This window comes from Apaloderma vittatum, unplaced genomic scaffold, assembly GCF_000703405.1.
Source record: "Apaloderma vittatum isolate BGI_N311 unplaced genomic scaffold, ASM70340v1 scaffold8415, whole genome shotgun sequence".
Lineage (NCBI taxonomy): Eukaryota > Metazoa > Chordata > Aves > Trogoniformes > Trogonidae > Apaloderma > Apaloderma vittatum.
The window spans coordinates 179,399-200,343 of NW_009715471.1; the positions used below are offsets into that span (position 1 = coordinate 179,399).

General features: G+C 38.6%; 1 protein-coding gene across 1 annotated transcript in view; it reads right to left on the reverse strand.

Annotated features, from left to right (window-relative positions):
- Window positions 1-20,941, reverse strand: part of SYNE1 (spectrin repeat containing, nuclear envelope 1) — a gene marked incomplete at its 5' end in the record, with an annotated part of 158,814 nt that extends 137,873 nt beyond the window's left edge. Inside the window, 13 exons of the mRNA XM_009869161.1 lie at window positions 487-642; window positions 1,419-1,736; window positions 3,785-3,949; window positions 6,997-7,140; window positions 7,274-7,427; window positions 8,236-8,408; window positions 9,527-9,691; window positions 11,453-11,608; window positions 11,942-12,085; window positions 13,589-13,771; window positions 15,810-15,987; window positions 16,908-17,044; window positions 20,879-20,941. Coding sequence (XP_009867463.1) covers window positions 487-642; window positions 1,419-1,736; window positions 3,785-3,949; window positions 6,997-7,140; window positions 7,274-7,427; window positions 8,236-8,408; window positions 9,527-9,691; window positions 11,453-11,608; window positions 11,942-12,085; window positions 13,589-13,771; window positions 15,810-15,987; window positions 16,908-17,044; window positions 20,879-20,941 — 2,136 coding nt within the window. The remainder of the gene's footprint in view (window positions 1-486; window positions 643-1,418; window positions 1,737-3,784; window positions 3,950-6,996; window positions 7,141-7,273; window positions 7,428-8,235; window positions 8,409-9,526; window positions 9,692-11,452; window positions 11,609-11,941; window positions 12,086-13,588; window positions 13,772-15,809; window positions 15,988-16,907; window positions 17,045-20,878) is intronic.
- Window positions 20,942-20,945: the final 4 nt, after the last annotated feature.

Sequence of the window (20,945 nt, forward strand, 5' to 3'; positions counted from 1 at the left end):
GGCTAAAGGTAGCAATAAATTGCTATTTATTAATAAAACCCAATACATTAAGATTAAATACATATGTTTTGAGTTCTTTCACAACCAGTGGATAATTCTCACTGAGGTCTTGTCAGGGTGTACATACAGCAAACATTAATGTTAAAAATTAGTTAATATGAAAAAATTTAAAAGGTACTTATATCTGGAAATTTGAATTGTGACTCCTGATTATGGTACTATGAGACACTTATCACTTCAAGTGACTTGACGTCTGTAACTTATCAATTTAAATTTTCCCCATACCTACGCGTTTCAGTGATGACCTGACAACATTTCTGTAGATGTTGATCAGCATTTGAACATACTGAATTCTGAATCTCTCATGCAACTGCCAAAAGGACAGTAACAACATCCAGTAATGAATAAATTCCTATAAAGTCTGGTTTTATTTGTTTCTTCACTGACAATGTATGATGCTACAATGAATTAATTTTCACTACTTACCAAGACATGAAGAAGAAGAGTTTGGTAGCGAGATGCAAGCTGTGTAGCCTGGCTTCCCATTCTACCTGCAGTGAGACTCTCTTCTAGTATTTGCTGAGCCAATACCCCAACTTCCTCCACATCATCTTTGTAGATTGTAATTTCTTCATGCCACTTCTATAACAAAGACATTATCCAGCTTATATGATTGATTCAAACCTCTTAAACACAACAGGAATTTATTTGTAACCAAGTCAGGAAATCATTGGAAAGGAAAACAAATACCTGGTGGTAAACATGGATTTGCAACAGGAAAATAAAAGAGAATCTAATGAAGGTTATTGTAACAAATATGTGGGAAGTTTTACCATACCATATGGACAGCATTTCATTACAACAGATTTAAGGTGGTAGGTTTTAACGGTTGGTTGGTTTGGTTTGTGTTTGTTTTTTACCCCTAATAATAACAGAAATGCAACTTGGACTTCCAACAGAATTTGTCCAAAGTTTTAAAGGTGACTGTAAAACACAACCTTGGATTTCTCCAAATTTGCTTCCTGTGTTTATTCAGAACCTTGTCTTCTCCTTGCAGTGACTAAAGGAGAATTATTACATCAACACAGCAGAGATTTCCCAACACAGCTGGTCACATTTTATTCTTGTCACCACATTAACATTTTCCCACGCCAGGACCAATCTTTGTCCTCAGTTAGGCCTTCACATACTACAGAGTATATGAATTTCAGATCTCCCTGTAAGATTTCAGCATTGGTATAGCTATACCTCTACCAGCAAAATGGGACGAGTCCGGACCCAGAGAAGGCATGAAGCTGTCTTGGATCCATTATTCTATGCATTACCTTGGAAAAATGCACCACTTGCACAGTGCAACCAGGAACTCATGTGGAAACTTCACAAGGTATCTTAAGGAATGCCTTAAGTATATTCTCTACCTTCATTTGCTGAAGCTGCATTTCCTTTGTTGCTCTATCAGACTGCCTCTGAGTCCTGATAGCCACTTTCTCCTCCAGGTCTGTCAGCCAATCATTAACCTTCTGGAATTTTTTCTCCATTAACCTCAGTCTGCTCACAGTGGTGTTTAATTGGCTTCTTGCTTCAGAAAGCCTGTGCTGATAAACTTGCCAGTCCTGCCGTAAGGATTCCAGGGCTCGGTCTTCTATCTGGGGAATGCCCCAGGGAATCACCTCCTCTCTGGCGTGGACAGCAGCATTCAATAATGCTTGTCCTTCTGCACAGTGGACCTGCAGCTCCTGTAAAGACAGCTTTCATTCACACATGACAAATACAGTCCTGGTTTTTCTTAAGACAATAACAGTTACCTCATGTTACTTAGATATTCTCTTTAGTTATCTAGGGTTGAACACATATTACACTATCTCTCAGAACACGTACGATGGTCACTTACAAAACAAACCGAGTATCACTATTGTTGACAAGCAAATGGGAGAAAATTATTGACAAAGCATGCTTTAAATTCTTTCCCCCCCTGTTCTGAAACAGTAAAATCAGTTCTGAAAGATCAAATGCTACAGGCTTGGGGAGGTGTGACTGGAAAGCTGCTCAGCAGAGAGGGACCTGGGGGTGCTGCTGGCCAGGTATAGCCAAGGCGGCCAAGAGCATCCTGGCCTGTATGAGGAATAGTGTGGCCAGCAGGACCAAGGAAGTGATTTTACCCCTGTACTCAACACTGGTGAGGCTGCATCTTGAGTATTTTGTTCAGTTTTGGGTTCCTCACTACAAGAAGGACACTGAGATACTAGAGTGTGTCCAAAGAAGGACAATGAACCTGATGGTCTAGAGCACAAGTGTTACGAGGAGCGAGGAGCAGCTGAGAGAACTGGGATTCTTTATGCTGGAGGAGGCTGAGGGGAGACCTTATCACTCTCTACAACTACCTGAAAAGATGTTATAGTGTGGTGGGGGTTGGTCTGTTCAACTAAGTAACAAGTGATAGGATAAGAGAAAATGGCCTCAAGTTACACCAAGTGAGGTTTAGCTATTAGGAAAACTTCTTTACTGAAAGGGTTATCAGGCATTGGAATGGGTTGCCCAGGGCAATGGTGGAGTCCCCTGCCCTGGAGGTATTTAAGAGCTGTGTACACATAGTGCTTAGTGATATGGTTTAATCAATCACTTGTCAGTGACAAGTTAATGGTTGGACTCGATCTTAAAGGTCTAGTGGGAGATGTCCCTGCCACCGCAGGGGGGTTGGAACTACGTGATCTTTGAAGTCCCTTCCAACCCAAATCATTCTATGCTTCTACAATTCTATGAACTAGGTAATCCTCTGATTCTTTGATTCTGTGATTAGCTGCCTGAGCTGACATGGGATGGATGCAATCCATTCGGCATAGCCTTAAATTCAAAACTGTCCAGCTGTGGCAAGCAGGCTGTAAGACTGACTCTGAAACTGAATCTGTTTAAAAATAGGGAACAAGGTGAGGCTTTAGTCTTTTAATTTAAACAAATATTTCCTTTTACATACATTTGAGACAAAATTCCAAACCAATTCTTGATACTGTCTTCTGGACATGCGTGGCACTTTCATGCTTATTAGAACTATGAAGGGATTCAATCCAACTAGAGCACATAACCAGGAAATTACCTTAATGAAATACAGTTGTGTGTCATCTTAGTTTATATTTGAGATATATTCAGATCTGCAGAGTGGAATCAGATTTTGCAAACTAAACTATAATAACAAGACTTATTTGCAGAGTCCCTGATCAGACAAAGACATTCTCATTATCCTGATTAAAGTAATAAATATTTTGTAACTCAGAGACCTTTTGCAACAGGTATGAAAGTACTTTAAGTCAGCTTAAGATCATAACTGGGAAATTACTGAAGTACTACGGGTTCACCCTTCACTGTCACCTAAATGACTCAGTAATAGCCTTCTCACTTCACTATGGGAGCTAGCCTGCATGACTTGAACTGACTGAAAGAAAATGTATATGCACTGTAAGCAATAAAAGATGAAAATCCAATGAAAAGAGTACATTTGATATTTTAAGAAATAAAGGGACAAGAAGAGGTAGGCCAACATCTAAAGCAAATTCACTACTTGCAAGAAAATGTTAGTATGCCTGCACATTTCATTCAAAGCCTGACAGTTCTTTCTGGAAATTAGTGTTCCAACTGACTTCACTGGAACCACTTGTGAGCAGCAAAGTACTTAAATGTAATGTGATTCCAAGCTGTTCTCGAGACAAAAAAAGAGAAGTGTAGTAATTAATATTATTCTGTTATTTACAAGTAGGATTTTTTTTTACTTCTGGTGTCACACATAACTTACCTGTAAGTCTTGGAGTGTTGCCTCCTGTTTTTGGGCATCACCATCAAGATGTGATAAACAGTCAAGTTTTTCCTGCTCCTTCTCCAGCCATACTTCAAAAGCCTTCAGATTTCTTTGGTACTCTTGATGCAAGTTAAGGAGACCTTCAGCTTTTGCTACCGCCTCCTGCTTGTTAAAATATTTACATATATGTATATAGGTATTAGTGTAGATCAAACCAAGAAAACATAAAACCCAGACTTCCCTCAAGAGGAAAAGTATGTATCTGATGCTCAGCTTTCCTAGATTTTAGGAGGACTTGGATTTTGAGGATGTTTTAATCAATTACAGGGAAAGGGGGAGCAAATGTGAGGATACAGATACTTATCCTAAAAGATTATTCACTGAGTTCACTTTTAAGTAACACCTTAGAGTCTAGTAGCAAAAGACCTTAATTTTTATACCAACTTAACTTTACTGAATTTCTTAATAAGAGTAAATATGCAATAGAAATTGTATATTTTTTCTTTACATGATTTTTTTTTTGGCTAATGGAATAATAATCTTCTATTAAAAGCAGCTGGTATCTTTATGTTTAGAGATGACTCCAGTCCTTTGCAGGCAGTTGCTACAGAGTAGAGCAAGAAACAGACTGTAAGTCTGTGTATGTGAGTGAGCAAGTTATGATGATTTCACAAGCCAGCACTAAAATATTAACACATCTAGGGTACAGCAAGAAAAGCATTACATATTGGCACAAGACTAGTCTTTCTAAGCACCAAGAAAAGTACACTATGTGTAATTCATGTCCTTTAAAAAATTTTGGGAATGGGTAATCAAGTTCTGATGGAGGCAAGACAAGCTGCATCACAGGACAACAAGCTACGTAAGAAGAAAAACACTTTCATAAGCAGCAGCCATGAACCTATTGTCTCTGCTTTACCTACTTCTAACAGGTCTGGGTAGTGGAAAGAAGAAAAGAGGAGTGCTATCCATCTTTTGCAAGGTCTGTCCACACCCAGTAGTGGAAAGAGGGAAAAGTTCTCTTGCCTCTTGACAGTGGCTACAGTGAATTAATGGTTTTGTTCTGCTCAGATTTGGGCCAAAAAACCTTGGAGAAGCTTGTCAAGTTTCCTAGCTGGACAAAAGATTATGAAAAGATTTTACTATTCCTTACTTTTCGACTATTTGCTTTGAACTTTGAATTTCTTTCTAAAGGTTGAATATACTCTTGACATTTAACACAGGTAGGCAGTGGGGAAGACGAAAGTCATCTGAGGTATTAGGTGGGAAGAGAAAGAAGGAATGCTTCTTGCTACATGAGGAAGGACGTACAGAGCATTTGACACCGCACTACTGTCCATCTCTCATCAATCCCATGCTGTTGCTCAGGCTGAACAAATACAGTGTCCATGGCTTTGTGCAAGAGAAAAAGGCAAAGGTGAGAGGATCCTTACACTAACAAGAATATCAGGTATTCACTAGCACTTCCCAGGACTTACTCAACTCTTGCAATCCTGAATGACTTTATTCACAGAAGGTCCAAAGACAGACCATGTGACTCATTCATAGAATCACAGAATTGTTGAAGCTGGAAAAGACCTCCGAGTCCAACCTATGACCCAACATCATCACATCGGCTAGACCATGGCAATAAATGCCACATCCAGCCTTAAATGCCTCCAGGGACGGTGACTCCTCCACTGCCCTGGGCAGTGCATCCCAGTGCCTGATCACCCTCTCCGTGAGGAAGGGCTTCCTGAGATCCAACCTAACCCCTCCCTGACACAGTTTCAGGCCAGGCCCTCTCGTCCTGTCACTGGTTGCCTGAGAGAAGAGCTCGACCCCCACTTGACTACACCCTCCCTTCAGGCAGTTGTAGAGAGTGATCAGGTACCCCCTGAGTCTCCTCGTCTTCAGGCTAAACCCCCCCAGCTCCCTCAGCCTCTCCTCACAGGACTGTCCCTCCAGTCCCTTCCCCAGCCTCGTTGCTCTCCTCTGGACCCGCTCCAGCCTCTCAATGTCTTTCTTGCAGTGAGGGTCCCAGCCCTGCACACAGGGCTTGAGGTGAGGCCTCATCAGGGCTGAGCACAGGGGCAGAATCACATCCCTGCTCCTGCTGGCCACACTATTCCTGACACAAGCCAGGATGCCACTGGCCTTCCAGGCCACCTGGGCACACTGCTGGCTCATGTTCAACCGGTTGTCAACCAGCACTCCCAGGTCCTTCTCTGTGGGGCTGCTCTCCAGCCACTCCCCTCCCAGTCGGTAGCACTGCAGGGGGCTATTGTGGCCAAAGTGTAGGGTCCTGCACTTGGTCTTGTTGAACTTCATACCATTGGCCTCTGCCCATTGACCCAACCTTCCGGCAGATTGACCCTCCCCCCCAACCTGGTGTCATCTGTGAACTTACTAAGGGGATGTTCTTTACAGTTGTGGAAGAGAGTACTACAAAACAGTGAATTAATCACTTATGTGTTTGAAAATCAAACACTTAGGTGTGTTTGAAAAAATCAATCACTTACGTGTTTTTATTGTTGAGGCAACAAAATTCAATTTTACTACACTGCTGTCATGAAGAAAAGTTGCCTGAGCATACATTAGGCCTTATTTAATTACCATAGAGGAATATGTATTAACTATAGACAATCACCTAGCTTTAAATGTATCACCAGGTCTTTTTTTATTTCTTCTTTTACAGGAAAATCCATCTTGATCTCTGTCTGTGCCCTAATCTTTTCTAGATCTATGCTATTAGCATTTATCAGTAAATGTAGTGCTTATTGTACTGTGTCTTTGGACATTAGAGTCAGTTTACCTGCTAATAAGCCTCTGCAGTTGTCAATCATTTGTGTATTACCTGACTGGTTGCATTTATGGCAAAATATACATTTATGCAAATCACATACTGCGAGATGTTTCCAGCTTTTCAGTTGCAATGGGTAAAATCATATTCACACTGAAGTCGATGAAACTTTTGACATGCAATTCCTCAGACTATTCACCTGATGATTTTTTCAGATTCAGATACTTAGAACCTTTCTGAAAAAATCTGTAGCTCAGTGGTACCACAAGACAGATTGATAAATCACTGTAGTAACATCCTATTACATTAAGTTACAGCTGCCTCCAAACTTTTACTCCTTAATTAACTGTATAATAAACGATCAATCAAAAGACTTTCTTCTTGTTGCCAACAAAACAAGGGGGAGTGCTAGCAAGAAAAACTGTACCCTCGTTCTGTCTTTAAGGAACTTATACCGCTCCTGAAGGTCCTGGAGTTCAAGCTGAGCAAGATAATGCTCAGTCATCCCACTTCCTTTCATTTCAATTGTCTCCAACAGGCTGTTGTGACTCAACACCTCTTCACTGAGTAGCTACAAGACAGAAAGGGAACACCACATTTAAGAACGGGCAGCATCAAAACAAGACCACAGATTACTCTTGCCTCTTACTTCAGTCTTCTTTGTGATATGGGCTTGCTGCTCATTTGTTGTAAAGCAAACACACCTTTGCTTTGCCGAGGGCAGATGTCTTCTCCCTCAGTTCAGCATACTGCCTTTCAGAAGCATTCATACTTGCTTCTACTTTATCCATCCAGCTAGAAAACTGACGAACATCATCCTGGTAACTTGTCCATTTGGAGAGAGATCCTTCCAGTTGACTGTAATTTAAAAATACATATTTGTTGTGACCATAAGCAGTTATTCCAGACCATATTTGTAAGAAAGATATGTCACAAGCTAAGCAGTCTGAGAAAGAGTTGTTAAAACCCTACAGGTTTTAACTAGGAGCACTGTTTGGCTGGTAAAGAGCCATTTCAGTTTTCCAAACTTGGAATATTAGGAAGGTCTGCAGGTCATGTAGCTAGCTGATGTGTTCTAGCTTTAGTAAACAAAATGCTACCAAAAGCATAAGATCCAGAATCAGAAATTTTCCGTTCCTTTGCATACATTCAAAAGTTGCTACATTCTAATGTTTAACTGCCTTTGTTGTTTTAAGTGGAACTATTTTAAACTACTAAAGCTCTACCAAAGGTGGCTGCATTTTTTCTTTATCACTTTGAGCATCTCTATTGGACACTGTAGTTACACTGCCCTAGCAAGTGGAAAACCAGAGAGGATCTTGACAGGGCAACTATTAGTTGCTGTGAGAAGATCTTCCAATTTCTGAGAACAACTCAAGGCATCAGGTGCAACTCAAAGTAGAGTATGAACTCTTAAGAGTATAACCCACTTTTAAGAGTATATTGACAATAAATGTTAACAAAACTTAGATCACTCACGGTGCTCCACTTTCTTTCTACTTGAAATTAATGTCACTTCAGGCCTCTAGACTTGCAATTTTAGGCACATTGAGTCATTTTATACAATTCTGACTCTTGTAATAATAGGACACTGGGAATTAACTTTTCAAAAATTTTGACACTGCTTTATTGCTAAGCATCATTCTACACCTCATACCCTTTTTACCTCTTGCACTGGATACAAGCAGACAGAAGAGAAGCCCAGCTGTCCTTCAGGTTTTGCAACTGCCGTTCAATCACAGGCACTCCATCCAAAGAAGTATTTTGCAGAACAGATTCTCCTCTTGTCAGAACCATCTTCATTTGGATTTCTTTTTCTTGTTTCACAGCAAGCAGTCTCTAAAAAGCGAGCGGATTTTATTTTACTTTTATCATTAACTGGGCATGAATATACTAACTGGCTTTACTGGAAAATGAGCTGATCAAATTTAGCAGATCGAACAAGCAGTCAACTGCAAGAGGGACACTGGGGTTCACAAAAGAAAAGTGATTTTGAAAGGGTAGGTTTAGGCCATTAAAAAAAGGTTTTAGCTGACAGAAGACTTTTCACAAACTCTGCAGGTACTTGCAGTATATCAGAGAGGGCACTGTTGGGTGAAAAAGCTGACATTCCAGAGGGAATGTCATTTAGATGGAAAACAGGAGAATTCATTCACAGAGAAAACAAGTTGTGATGTCAAAGCTGTTCTACAGGACTGAAATACAGTTCTACAACTCTAAGACATATTTGCACCACAAAGGTACCAACACATAAACTCAACAGACTACCAAAAACATTGGCTTAGAGATTTCAGCTCCTGGAGCTTCGCAGTTGCAAACTAACAGGTACTAACAATATGCACAGCTGTGAAAAGCCTAGAAGCATGAACAAAAGACAAATCATAACTTTAGAATTTTGCTACAATCTCTTGTTTTAGGGTGTATTCTTGTCGTTTTGAGGACTTGTCCACATTTTGGTCACTGCTCAGAATCCAAGATACCAGTAATATGAAAAGTATTATTTTCTGACTACTGCTCTTCAACACCTTTTGTGCAGTGATATTAATAGATGCTATTTTCTTAACCGCAGTCACCCTTTTTCAAGTAAACTAATACAGGAAAAGCTGTTCCAAATCATCCATATCACTTGTAAGATCTAAGCGGTAATATATTATATTAAACTATCGGAAGTGAACACCTTACTTTTTCCATTTAACTTTCAGAAGCTACACAACACCTTTTGAATTTTTTAGGAATCAGCATATATATACAGCCTTCTGTGTCATAAAGGTCTTTCTTAGAGAAAACTTCTAACAATGAGCTCTTTCTCTAGAAAGAGTTATTTTTGAGTAAATTGAAAATCAGTATCTAAATGATAACAGTTGTTATGCTAATATACAACAACTAACTTCAAGTATTCTATATTTGCGTTCTTAAGAGCTAGAAACAGCAGGTTTTGGAGTCTGTTGTATCCATACCTCTAGCTTTAACATCCGGCTGTCCAGAACACTCTTGTCTGCAGTGGGATGACAGTAGGAATCCAGCATGTGAACTGCATCAGCCACCCAGTCCTGGAGGTCCTCGATACTGTGCGAGAACTGCTGATGCTCTGCTACAACCCTATCCATTCTGGAAACTTTTTCCTGCAATTCATATGGCAGATTAGCATCAGCAGCTATTCAAAGGATTGCTTATTTCTCATAAATACTTATGGACTTTAGAAGGAGTTTCATAACCTATACTCAGAAATTCTCTGCCATACACTGATAGTTACAAGTACACTTAACTGAGCATGGACTGAATTTTGCATACACATACACACAAATGAGTTGTCCAAACATAATATACAAAGGAAAATATAAGAAATGCCTTTTTTTGCTGTTGTTTTCTAAATGTGAAGCTTCATTTAATTATCTTCTTTCATCCAAAGCAGAGAACTTCCTGGTTTCACTTTTTCTTTAACATCTGGCAAATCACACTTAAACTGAGTTTCAGTGTTGGGATTGAAGATAACTTGTGAAGTCTGTCAATGTACAAGATATAAACCTGTACAGATGTACAGATATAAACCTGTTAAGCTATGTCATTGCAATGACATTACTCTGTTGATACTTGAAAAGGACAGACCTGTTTTCCTCAGTGACTCCCACTGGTATAACCATTCTTCTGAAAAATCAGTAATACCCATATGAATCAAAAATAAATGTTCAAGTTACACTGCTAAAAGGCCTGAGATGAACAGGAATAGTATGACAGAGAACTAAAGCCAAGTCAATCAAACAGGTGCAGAAGTTACTTAGATGGATTTTTCTCAAGCACATACAACTATCCTAAGAATTTCAGGACTTCCCTCACAGGCTGGATCATATGTATCTTCTGCTTCAGACTCCTTCTTTTCATTCTGATGTCTCCTACAAATTGTGTCCTCATAAGACAATGTTAGTGACTCACGCATCTTTCCCTTTCTTATGCTGCAGCCATGAAAATTTATTATGGCTGTGTATCCAATCATTTTCAACAAGTCATACAGATCTAGATATGCTTTATAATTTTTATTTCCTCAAAAAGAAGCAGAAAATAACAAACTAGCAATTGCCTAAACATACTTTCTGAACTGAATCGTTATCCTGTAACACGCTTCCCATAATATTGTTCTCCTTACTGTAATACACGTAAGCCTAATTCAACATCGAGCCTCCTTCATGATGAACTTTGTAAAAGATAACAGTCCCAATATGAAGACCTGCTCATGTGTTTCCACAAAAGAGGTAGTAAATTATTAAATGGTGAAGTGTGTCAAGCACCATTCAGCAAAAGAGAGTCACGTTAAACTCCCAGCTCCTATCCCGATGCTTTAGAATTTGGCCTATGCCTCCCCTTGAACCTTCAAAAACAGCCTAAGAGGTAATTTTTAGAAGAGCAATCTGTAAGTTTTAGATGAAGAGTCTTACAATGCAATTATTCATCATTATAGGAGGCAATCAAGTACTAAATTTTCTGTATTCTGTATTTTCTAAAAAAAACCCCAACAACCAAAACTCACCTAATTTTTGAAAAATACTTCTTTCAGGTGCCACTTACCGCGAAACTAAATGTCTTCAATGCTCAAAATAGTAAAAATCAAACCTGATTATTGTATCCCCTGATTGTTGTACAATCAGATGGGGTTTACTTTTTAATCAAAACACATTGAAAAAAAAAAAAATCACAGTTCCATTTTTTTGACAGTCCATGTATAATTCCATGGTCCTTACTTCCCACTCTTCAAAGCCAGTATGAAAGACGAATGCTCAGACACACCACACAGCAGACAAGCAAGACAAATGTGTTTCACATTTCAGTCTTTCTTTTTCCCCACATACATCAAACGAACTGCTTAAAAGCACAAACATTGGGTGCATTACCTTTGTCAGATTGCTTAGAGTAAGATACTGAGAAGACAACTGAGACACTCTGCGCATAAAGCTTTTGCTGACAGCTTGCTCTTCCCACAGCTGCTGAGCTTTCTCTTTTAGCCTGTTGAGCTGATGCTCGTGGCAGCTTATTTCCTCAAGGACAGACTGTAAAGCACAAGCACGTTAATATTAAGAGTGGGTGCAAGAAAGCAGGATACAGAGAAGCATGAAGGGGCCCATGAAAAATAGAAGTGACATATGGCAAGCTTGCTCAGAAAGGCACACCAAACAGCTACAACAACAAGCAGCATGTCACAAGAAATGTGGAGATGCAGAACCCAATGGAACAAGACCATCAACAGCAATCTTTGAAACCAGTTCTCGCCTTATTTAGAGGTCAGGATGCTGGAATGGATCAAGCTTTTGTAAAGAATCAATGAGGCTAGGAGGATGGGACAGGAAAGTCTTGCTGTGTTTAAAAGGCTTCTAAGAAATCACCTGCAACTTCTGCTGTTCTCTCCTCTTGGAAGGAAGATCATGGAGCCGACTGCTACTTCCTTGGACCATCTTCTCTGTTGTGGTCAGCCACTCCTGCAGAGGCTCAGCAGTTGCTTCAAATTCCTTCATCTGGATCTGTAAGTTCTAGGAAGACATGCACAATTCTATCAGGAGTCCCACTGTGCTGGGCATAACTAATAATAACAGTACAAGCACAGGAAAAGGATATACAATTGCAACCAAATACCCCACAACTTTTAAATTAGATTACATCATCTCTGCTCTTTCCTATCCCACAGACACTGAAAGAAAAAGTCTGAGAGAGCAGCTATCTAAGAGGCAAAATAGAGGCAACAACGTAGGATATGTCTACACAGTTGCAGGGAGGTGGAATTCAATTTCCTCTGAACCGAAGGCTTTACAGATCTTATGAACTTTGACTCAATGTAAGTAACTCACCCAGCTACAGCAGTCTGTGAAGAAAGGCTAATTTGGGATACAAGTTACCTAACACCTGACTGTGGTCATTCACAATGACCTCTCCTTAAATGGGCTGCCACTATTCCTAGGTGATACATGACTAAGTTCAACCCAATCCTGACAATCAATTCTGATTATAATCCATTTTAGTGAAAAATTTTGGTTATAAAAATGTGTGCATAAAGGCACACATTTCAGTGTCTCCATTTTTTCTTTCTTTTAGTCATATTCTGCATGATCAAAAAAAAAGAACATGTGAATTCATATGGAATAGAAACCCAATCAGCATAGCTCCGGTGCTCTAGCTACATTTTTCCCCTAGACTGATTTAGTTTTCTTCTTAACAGTCTTATCACTTAAACATCAGAATGAAAAACTAAGCACATGAGACGGAAAAATGCTTGACTCGAAAAGATTAACTTCTAAGAACATCCTTTTCCATAGCAACTCTGAAGGGTAGGTCCTTGGTACCAGAGAATTTTCTTTGAAAGGCTTTCAAACATGATATATTAAATGTTTTTGAACTTTTTCTCAGCTGACTAGGCAGCATTGGTTTGAAACCGGAATGCCGTTTACTCTCCTATGCTATGCAAGGAATTCCAGCTAAGACCTTTTGGCCTTAAAACTTATGACCTTAAAAGAGATGATGTTTTTAAGATGTTCACCTTCTGTGCTGGCTGAATCGTACATTCTGAACAGAGAAAGGCACTGGGGTTTATTCAAAAAGTTGCTCAAATAAATCATTACATTTCACCATTTTGCAGTAAGAAAGACAACATTTACACACTGTACTGAGACTATTCAATCAGCAACAATGTCACAAATTGGTGCCAAATCAGTCCATGCAAAAGAAAATGTGTTTTAGTAATCCAGTACATTCGATGCGACTCATGTTAATGAATTTCAACAAGTGCTGTCTTTTCTACCCTCAGTCACTCTGAACACTCTTCTCCATGAAAGATCCCACTTAAAGTGTAATCAGGTCATAACAAATATGTAAACAACAGTAAAGTATAATCAGAAGAATGAGATTTCTTGAAAACAGCTGTTTATTAGTTCTGTCACATCATAAATACTTACAAATATATAGGAAATCTAAATTGTGCTGTTTGAAATAGAAAGCAAAGAGGAAATTTAGATCCAATCTTTTCCCAGTGTGTTCAGTACCTCCAATGCAGATTCTTTCTGGTGGAGGGTGGTGATAAAATTTTTCCAGTCTTCTTTAGTGGTAGCACATTTGTCCCGGATAACTTTAGCCTTTTCCTTTGGTAAAACAGAGCACAGCAGTTCTCCTTTGGATGCCACTACGTTTAGTTTTTGTTGCCCGTTCTCACTTTCTGATAAGAATTCCTACAAATAGTAATAAAAGACAGTAATAGGTGAACTTTTTGTCCCAGTAAAGGTCAATGGCAAGCCCCCAGAAAGTTTAACAGAGATAAGAGTTTACTGTTTCTGCTTGTTAACATGCTAAACCATCTTTCAGCATACTCCATTTTAATATCATTCATATTCATGGAATTCAGTGACAACACCTACTTAATCCAGAAGTGTCACGCATCTAAACAACGTATATATTAAAAGACTCTAGCATAACCTCTACGTTCTGCATTTCATGAGACATCTACTAGTCATGTAACTGGGTATTATACTTCTTTAAATCTCCATGATACAGTTTCATGGCAATAGTTTCATTTCAGAGAACCAGTACCCTGGGACAGGTAATAGTAGGAGCTGGTACCCACACTGAGGCACAAGCAGGCCTGAGGCTGAGCCCACAGGTGACAGCCACACTGGACTTCTGGTGAGCATGCAGAGGTGCTGGCTGTTGCTTAGATACTGAGCAATGTCTAGGCTGTGTGATTTAACCCTCCACATAATTAATTTACCTTCCTTGTTTGAAAGTATTTTCCTTGACAGATATCCAGCACACCTCTGGTGCACAAGAAGCGTGTGGAAAAACGTCTGTGCAAGAATTACACAAAAATGTGAGGAAACAGACAGATCTTTAAACTCTAGTGTACTGGGATAATGTTCTTATCACTTGTGATTATAAGAAGACTTTGTGAGCATCTAGGACACAAAGGAATTTAGCAGTCTCACATACTGGTATTTTAAATGATTATCACCATGGTTATGTGATATGAAAGAGTTTTATATCCACAATCATAAGATTACATCCATGCTCTGAAGTATCAGGCTTGAAAGAAAAATTACTGAGTCAGGTTCTCATCTGAAGTTACACTAGAGGTCTTAGTAGAGAATACAAAGTATCTGACAGCTTTGAGATACTTGGTTCAAGTTCTGGCCATATTAAAATCAAAGACATAACTGCCTTGTGACTTAATGATGTCAAATGTGCTAAAAGACACAAAATTAACTTCTAACAAAAATTAAATTTTAAGATTACAAGGGTTACCAAGACATATCTAGAAGTCCTAAAGCAATTACTGCATCATACAAAAAAAGTTTATTTTATCTAAAGTAGTTTTCAGCAAGTAGGAAAACTAAGTAGTGTCTTACGCTATGAAGGGCATGCAGTAACAAAAAAAAACAAACCCCAAACCCCACCTTGCTAAAACTCTTATATTTAAAAACTACTATCCCCTAATATTTCCTCTGATTTTGGGGTATATTTTGCTATTCTCATTTTTCCATATTAATACAGTATTGTTTATGCTTTTAAATAAACCATTTAAGTAAGGGAAAGTGAATTTACAAAAAGGAGGAAGTGATTTGGGTTTTGGTGTTTTCTGAGAAAGTGTCATCAATTTCTTCTGTTACAATATCTAACTGAAGGTTTAACAGCCTCATTATGTAATTCTCATTCTGCTATTTTCAGTTAAAATTATAGTTATACTCTATTCATAAAAGGTTGGGTTTTTTTCACTTGCTTTACTAAAATAAACTTTTAATTAGCATTTCCATAGACTTGTTTGGTATTTTCTTAGCTTTACATGAAAAATATGCTTTTAAATGCCTCTTTGCACTGCATACATTTTAACTCTGTTTTTGCACTACACGGGCTCTACTTTCATATGAGAAAAAATCTCTGTGTAACTTTGAAATAATCCTAGGCACTAAGTCCCAATGCTAATATTATCCTGATTCTACTCTCCTACTTCAAAAATGTTTGTTTTTTTAATTTTAAAAACAAACAAAGAAAACTACTAGGAGAGACAATGACTACATACAAACAGTAGCCTACGAATTAAAGTAAGCAAACTAGCTTAGAAAGGGAAAAAAAGTGCTTATTTCCTTGCAATTGGTCATCTTTACTGTTGACAATAATATTAACAAAAAATAGCAATTAAGCAAGCAATTAAATCTGAGCTTTCTGTGAAACTGGCTGGGTTTCCCTTAGAGCAATATTTTACTATGACAGAGTTACCTGTATTTTCTGAAGACTTGCGGAAGCTTCGCTGATATTTTGAGGCACATCAAAACATTTGGCTGTGGCGACTTTTGCATTGACCAGCCACTGCTGGAAGTCCCTGAAAGCCGTCCGAAATCTTTGCTGCAAGATCTGCTCTTTGCTCTGACATCCTTTTGAAGCTTGCAGGCAGAGGCTGGGTTTGTCACATCAGGGAAGCAGAAGAAAGAGAGGGAGGGGAGGAGGGAGGAAACGCAGGACTCTGTTAGGTGACGAAGTTGTTACTTAGAACTCTGAAATACATCAGTAAGGTTAGCTTAACCTGGATTCCTCCTACCAAATTTAAGCACTTAACTGTGGCACCAGAAAATCCATTAGACGCTTTCAGTTCCCTAAAAGTTAAGCATGTAAATTGGGACATAACTGTCACAGATACAATAGGTCTAAGTGTTTCCAGAGAGTGACTCGGTACACCTAAGCATGAACAGTTTTTTGCAAGATCCTTTATCTCTCTAGGGACAAGATGTGGAGCTACATCAATTACAATTCTAATTTCTGTGGCTCAGTTAAGTTCGTAATGCTACAAGCCATCAGTCTGGGTCAACACACCTTTCTTCTGCAGCAACAGAGGCCAAAAGCTATAACCCCCTGAAAGAAACAACACAGTCTTGTGTCTGAAATGCAGGTAAATCAGCTAAAGTGACCTGAGAGAAAGCAAGAAAGCAAGCAAATGCCAGCTCCCCTGTTTCAAGGAACCAGCTAGTCAAAGAAGAGTAAACTGAAAGACAAAAAGATGTTTAATAGCTAATTTAGTTTGCTCCTCCTGCAGACAAATAAACCATAGTGCTACCTTAAAGTTTATTACAAAGATTCCTCCTGTAACAGATTAGGTGAGGATAGATGTTAGCTTCAGCTGAATTTAGTGGTATAGCCTGGCTTTTAGAAAAAAAACCCCAACAAACAGATTGCTACCTTTTACAACCTCTGTTGACACTAAAATAAAAATAATCTCCTTTCTAATTCTAGAATTCTAATTGATAGTTCCCTAAAAGGCAGCTCATGCACACACACACACATATAAAGGATCTATTAATGATAAACAAGATGAATGTGTACCTGTTATACTCCTTAATCAACCCAGAAACTTTTGAAGAATGAGTACTCAAATCTCTGGAAAATCTACAAAGATCATTTAACTGAGTTTTGATCTCATCTGTCATATATTCAGACTTTACCAGAGCATCCAAAGTTTCCTGTTAAAACAAAACAAATGAACAATATTGGTGAGTAAATAAAAAAAAAATCTTTTTAATCAAAATTTATCAGAATTTAAACCCAACTTCATATATGATCTATGCATGTTCACTTTCAAGAGTATTTTAGCAGTCAAAGCTACAGAAGCTTATTTGAAATTATAAGCTCCAGGAAACCAAATTTCTGGAATCCTCAACTTTCATAGCTCAAAAGGCTCCCATAGAACAGTTTAAGAAACAGATCTAATTTTAATTAACAAGCTATGGTATTGCCAGTTAGCTGTATACCTATAAAAATACATACAAATAGTGAATAGCAAATAATATATTTTTATATAAATAAAAATAGTTTGTTGGCTTGAGTTTAGCACGTTCAATAAAACCTGTTTTGAGGTGTATCCAAAAGCTTAATTTACGTACAAAGAGTAAATGGGTTACTGACTGTCATTGCTACACTGGAAAGACTCTTGCTTTGGATACAGCTAAGCCAACAAAATAATGCTTTTGTTGGCTTAGCCTACGTCACTGGGAGAGGTGTGATAAGCACTCCAACAAAAACAGTCCTTGTTGACGTCCACAGCATCTCCACTGCAGAATCCCACCAGCTACTCCAGCATAATGAGCAGTGCAGACTTGGCTCCCTGTCTCACTAGAAACTAAATTCTTCAGGCATTCCTCTCAAACTACAAGGAAAAAAGACAATCTCCTAGCTAGTTACATTCATGGCGGCAGAGGTTCTGCAGCACAGGCAAGCCAGAGTGTTTGACATTTATACATTAGTCTGGCTAAATCTAAGTGCCAATCTGGAAGAAATGCACAATATAAACTTAAGAAACAGATCATGTGAAAGCAAAGACAGAATTGAATCAGGCCACTGAAGTGGGACAAGGAAGTCTTCAAGTCCTGTTTCTGAATAGATATAAAAAAAAGATGACTGAAAATACACATAGTAAACTATCTGCAATAATCTATCAGCACAAAATTGAACGTTCAGTTCAAAGGTACAAATGATGTACAAGAAAATTCATGCAGAAGGCTTTCAAAATACCACAATCTACATGACAAAAAGAAAAATGCTCACTGGGTAGATTTTTCACTGTAAAATATTAAAAACCTCTGCAATAAACAGATATCCCCTTATGTAAATCAAAAGCAAAAAGAAATATTAGCCAAGGTCTGGCAAGCCAATCAACAGACTACTAAGAACAGCAAATGGACTAAAGCCATGGATTCAGTTCATGCGTTTGCTGCCCACAAGCATCTTTGTGCTTGCCTCATATCCCTTTTCCTGAAAAAGTCTGCAGAACTGTGAAATTATTTAAGATTGATATCATGCATTTAAAAAAAAAAAACAATAAAAAAAAGAGAGAGAATGCTTCTTTGTAGTACCTTAGTACCTGAGCTGCTAGGAAAAAAAAAATCACAACAATTTATTTTGAGAAAAATAGAACTACAAGTATGTATTGACTATGAATAACAGTGGTTTAGACTATAAACACAGCTTGATTATATTAACATTACTGAAATCTGTTTGCATTTATAGATCACAGGGAAGCCCTGTAAATTAAGTCTAGAGACATTTCAGATGTTTTATGTGTACAAACTTTCATGCATGAAAAAGTACTTTGTTACAGCATATTTTCAGGACTTTTCTGATTTATATTATTTATCCTCATATTATGGACTTAATCTCCTTTTGTCACTCATACACCAGAAATCTCTTCAGCCAAAATTAAAAGACACTTGAAAAAGCCACTCTGACATTTTGTTTCAATGTCATATAAAGTAGTAATTATGTAATAAACCCCATACTTAGAAAAAAATGTAAACCACCTACTTTTTGTTTATCTTACTTTATGTTAAACTACAGACAGGACATTCTTTGAAAGCATTAGGAATAACAACATAATGACTGTTACTTAAACACAGGATGTTACAAATTGCATAGGGCAGGAATGTCCATAATGAAACACTAACAGCTTTTTTTGGTAAAGTAAACTTGTTCTTAGTGTAGCACAGGGTTAGATTTGCCTATGTTAATGAAATTTTTCAGTTTCGAATAACCTACCTCAATAACCACTAAAACATTATTCTGATGACATACAGCCTTAGGCACAACCTATTAATAAACAGGAACATTAACTTGCAAACCAGGGTACATTTACCTATGTCATTTTTCCTTAGAGAAACACCAATAGCACTGTTGCAGCCACCTGGATTTACTTTTGGATCTGACAATTATCAAAATAATTTGCTGAATTTCAAGTGCAAGATCTGTTGCTCTTATGTTACACAGATATAAAGGAACAGAGCCTGAGAGTATCAGCATGAGTTTTCTATTCCTGAGAACTAGGAAATGCATTTTTAATTTGTGGCCTTGGCTTACATGGCAACAGTCACTGTGAGAAAATGGAAATGGAAAGCTGCAGTGCTATTTTACATTCACAATAGGACCTATCCCTGGGGTCCAGAAATAGAAGGATTACTGTCACATTTCCTCTAACCATAAATAAAATTATACTGTAGGTCTGTGCAGAGTAAGTCTTGAGATTCCTCTGCAGTTTCCTCATTAGCCAGTTTACAACTGTTTAGTCTAAATAAGGCATTGTTGCTGTGAGCTACAGCACATACACAGTATATATACTAAGAATAAAACCAATATTCTTTGAATTTAGTACTCCATTTATAAAATAAATCATGTCTGGTAATTGTTGCTGTCTGTTGATGACAATTCCATGTCTTCCTTTCCTTTTTAAAAACATATAAACATAAATAACATATAAACAGAATATAAAGAGTTTGCATATTTGTTCCATTATTTGCGCCACTGTAAGGCCAGCTTTGTCACTCCTACAGATGCTCCAGTGTAATGTCAGCTTTGTCACTCCTGCAGATATACACTGGCTCTCAAGCAAGCAGGTTCCATAAATCTGTGTCAGCGAATTCTGTGAAAGGGGAAGTCACAGAAATAACTTGGCACAGACATGGGAGGAGGAGATTTATAATCTCAGTTCAAACAGAAGGTGGTCGGGGTTATTTTGAATATTTCTTCAGTCACGGGGTCAGAAAGCAGGCCTCCCACAGCTTTCTTCCTTTACTCATACTGCTTTACTACAACACTGCCCTGAAAGGGAGTACACTGTATCTTTTCTCAAAATCTGTGATTCACAGTAGTCCAGACACATACGAACATGTACCTTGATTGTTCTGAATGTATATATACTTATTGATATATATAACATATGTGAGATACATAAATGTGGATTTTTTTGCTAGAAGACATTAAGGAGCAGAAACAGCATCTCTATTTCTCTGAATTCCACTGCACTCCATAGCAAAGCAATTAGCAATTATACTGGTTTCGAGTAGAACTTCTTTAAATATCGGGCAAGATCTCAACGTGCACAACGCAAAGGATATTTCAAGCAACAGAAAGTGTAAGCTCAGTACACTCTTGACAAACGATAAGTAAGAAACGGTTCCAGCTGCTTCTTGGCTCTTAGGAAATGCTTCCTATTTCCCCGACCAAGTGCTGCTCCAGCCTGAAACCCTGCGCAACTTGGAAGAAGCGTGTTCGGAGCGGGAGTGTTAGCTCCTTCAGCTCCGCAGAGGCAAGCCCCCCCGTTTGTAAGAGCCAAGATGCGGGCAGCATGTGCTAAGCAGGGGCCGAGGAGAGAAACATCTTCCGCAAGCGCTGCACTTGCACAGAGGGTTTGGGAAGTTGGGACTCCCCAGAAATACTTTTCACAAATCCACTTTATTGCTATTTCCCACTTGACAGTGCCTCTGGGCGCGTCACCGAAAAGCTGCCGGGAAAAAGAGACGTGACCTTACTTTCTCCTTGCGCCAGCTCTCGGCGACCTCGGCGTCGGTGTGCCGGCCGTCGAGGAGCGCCAGGCTC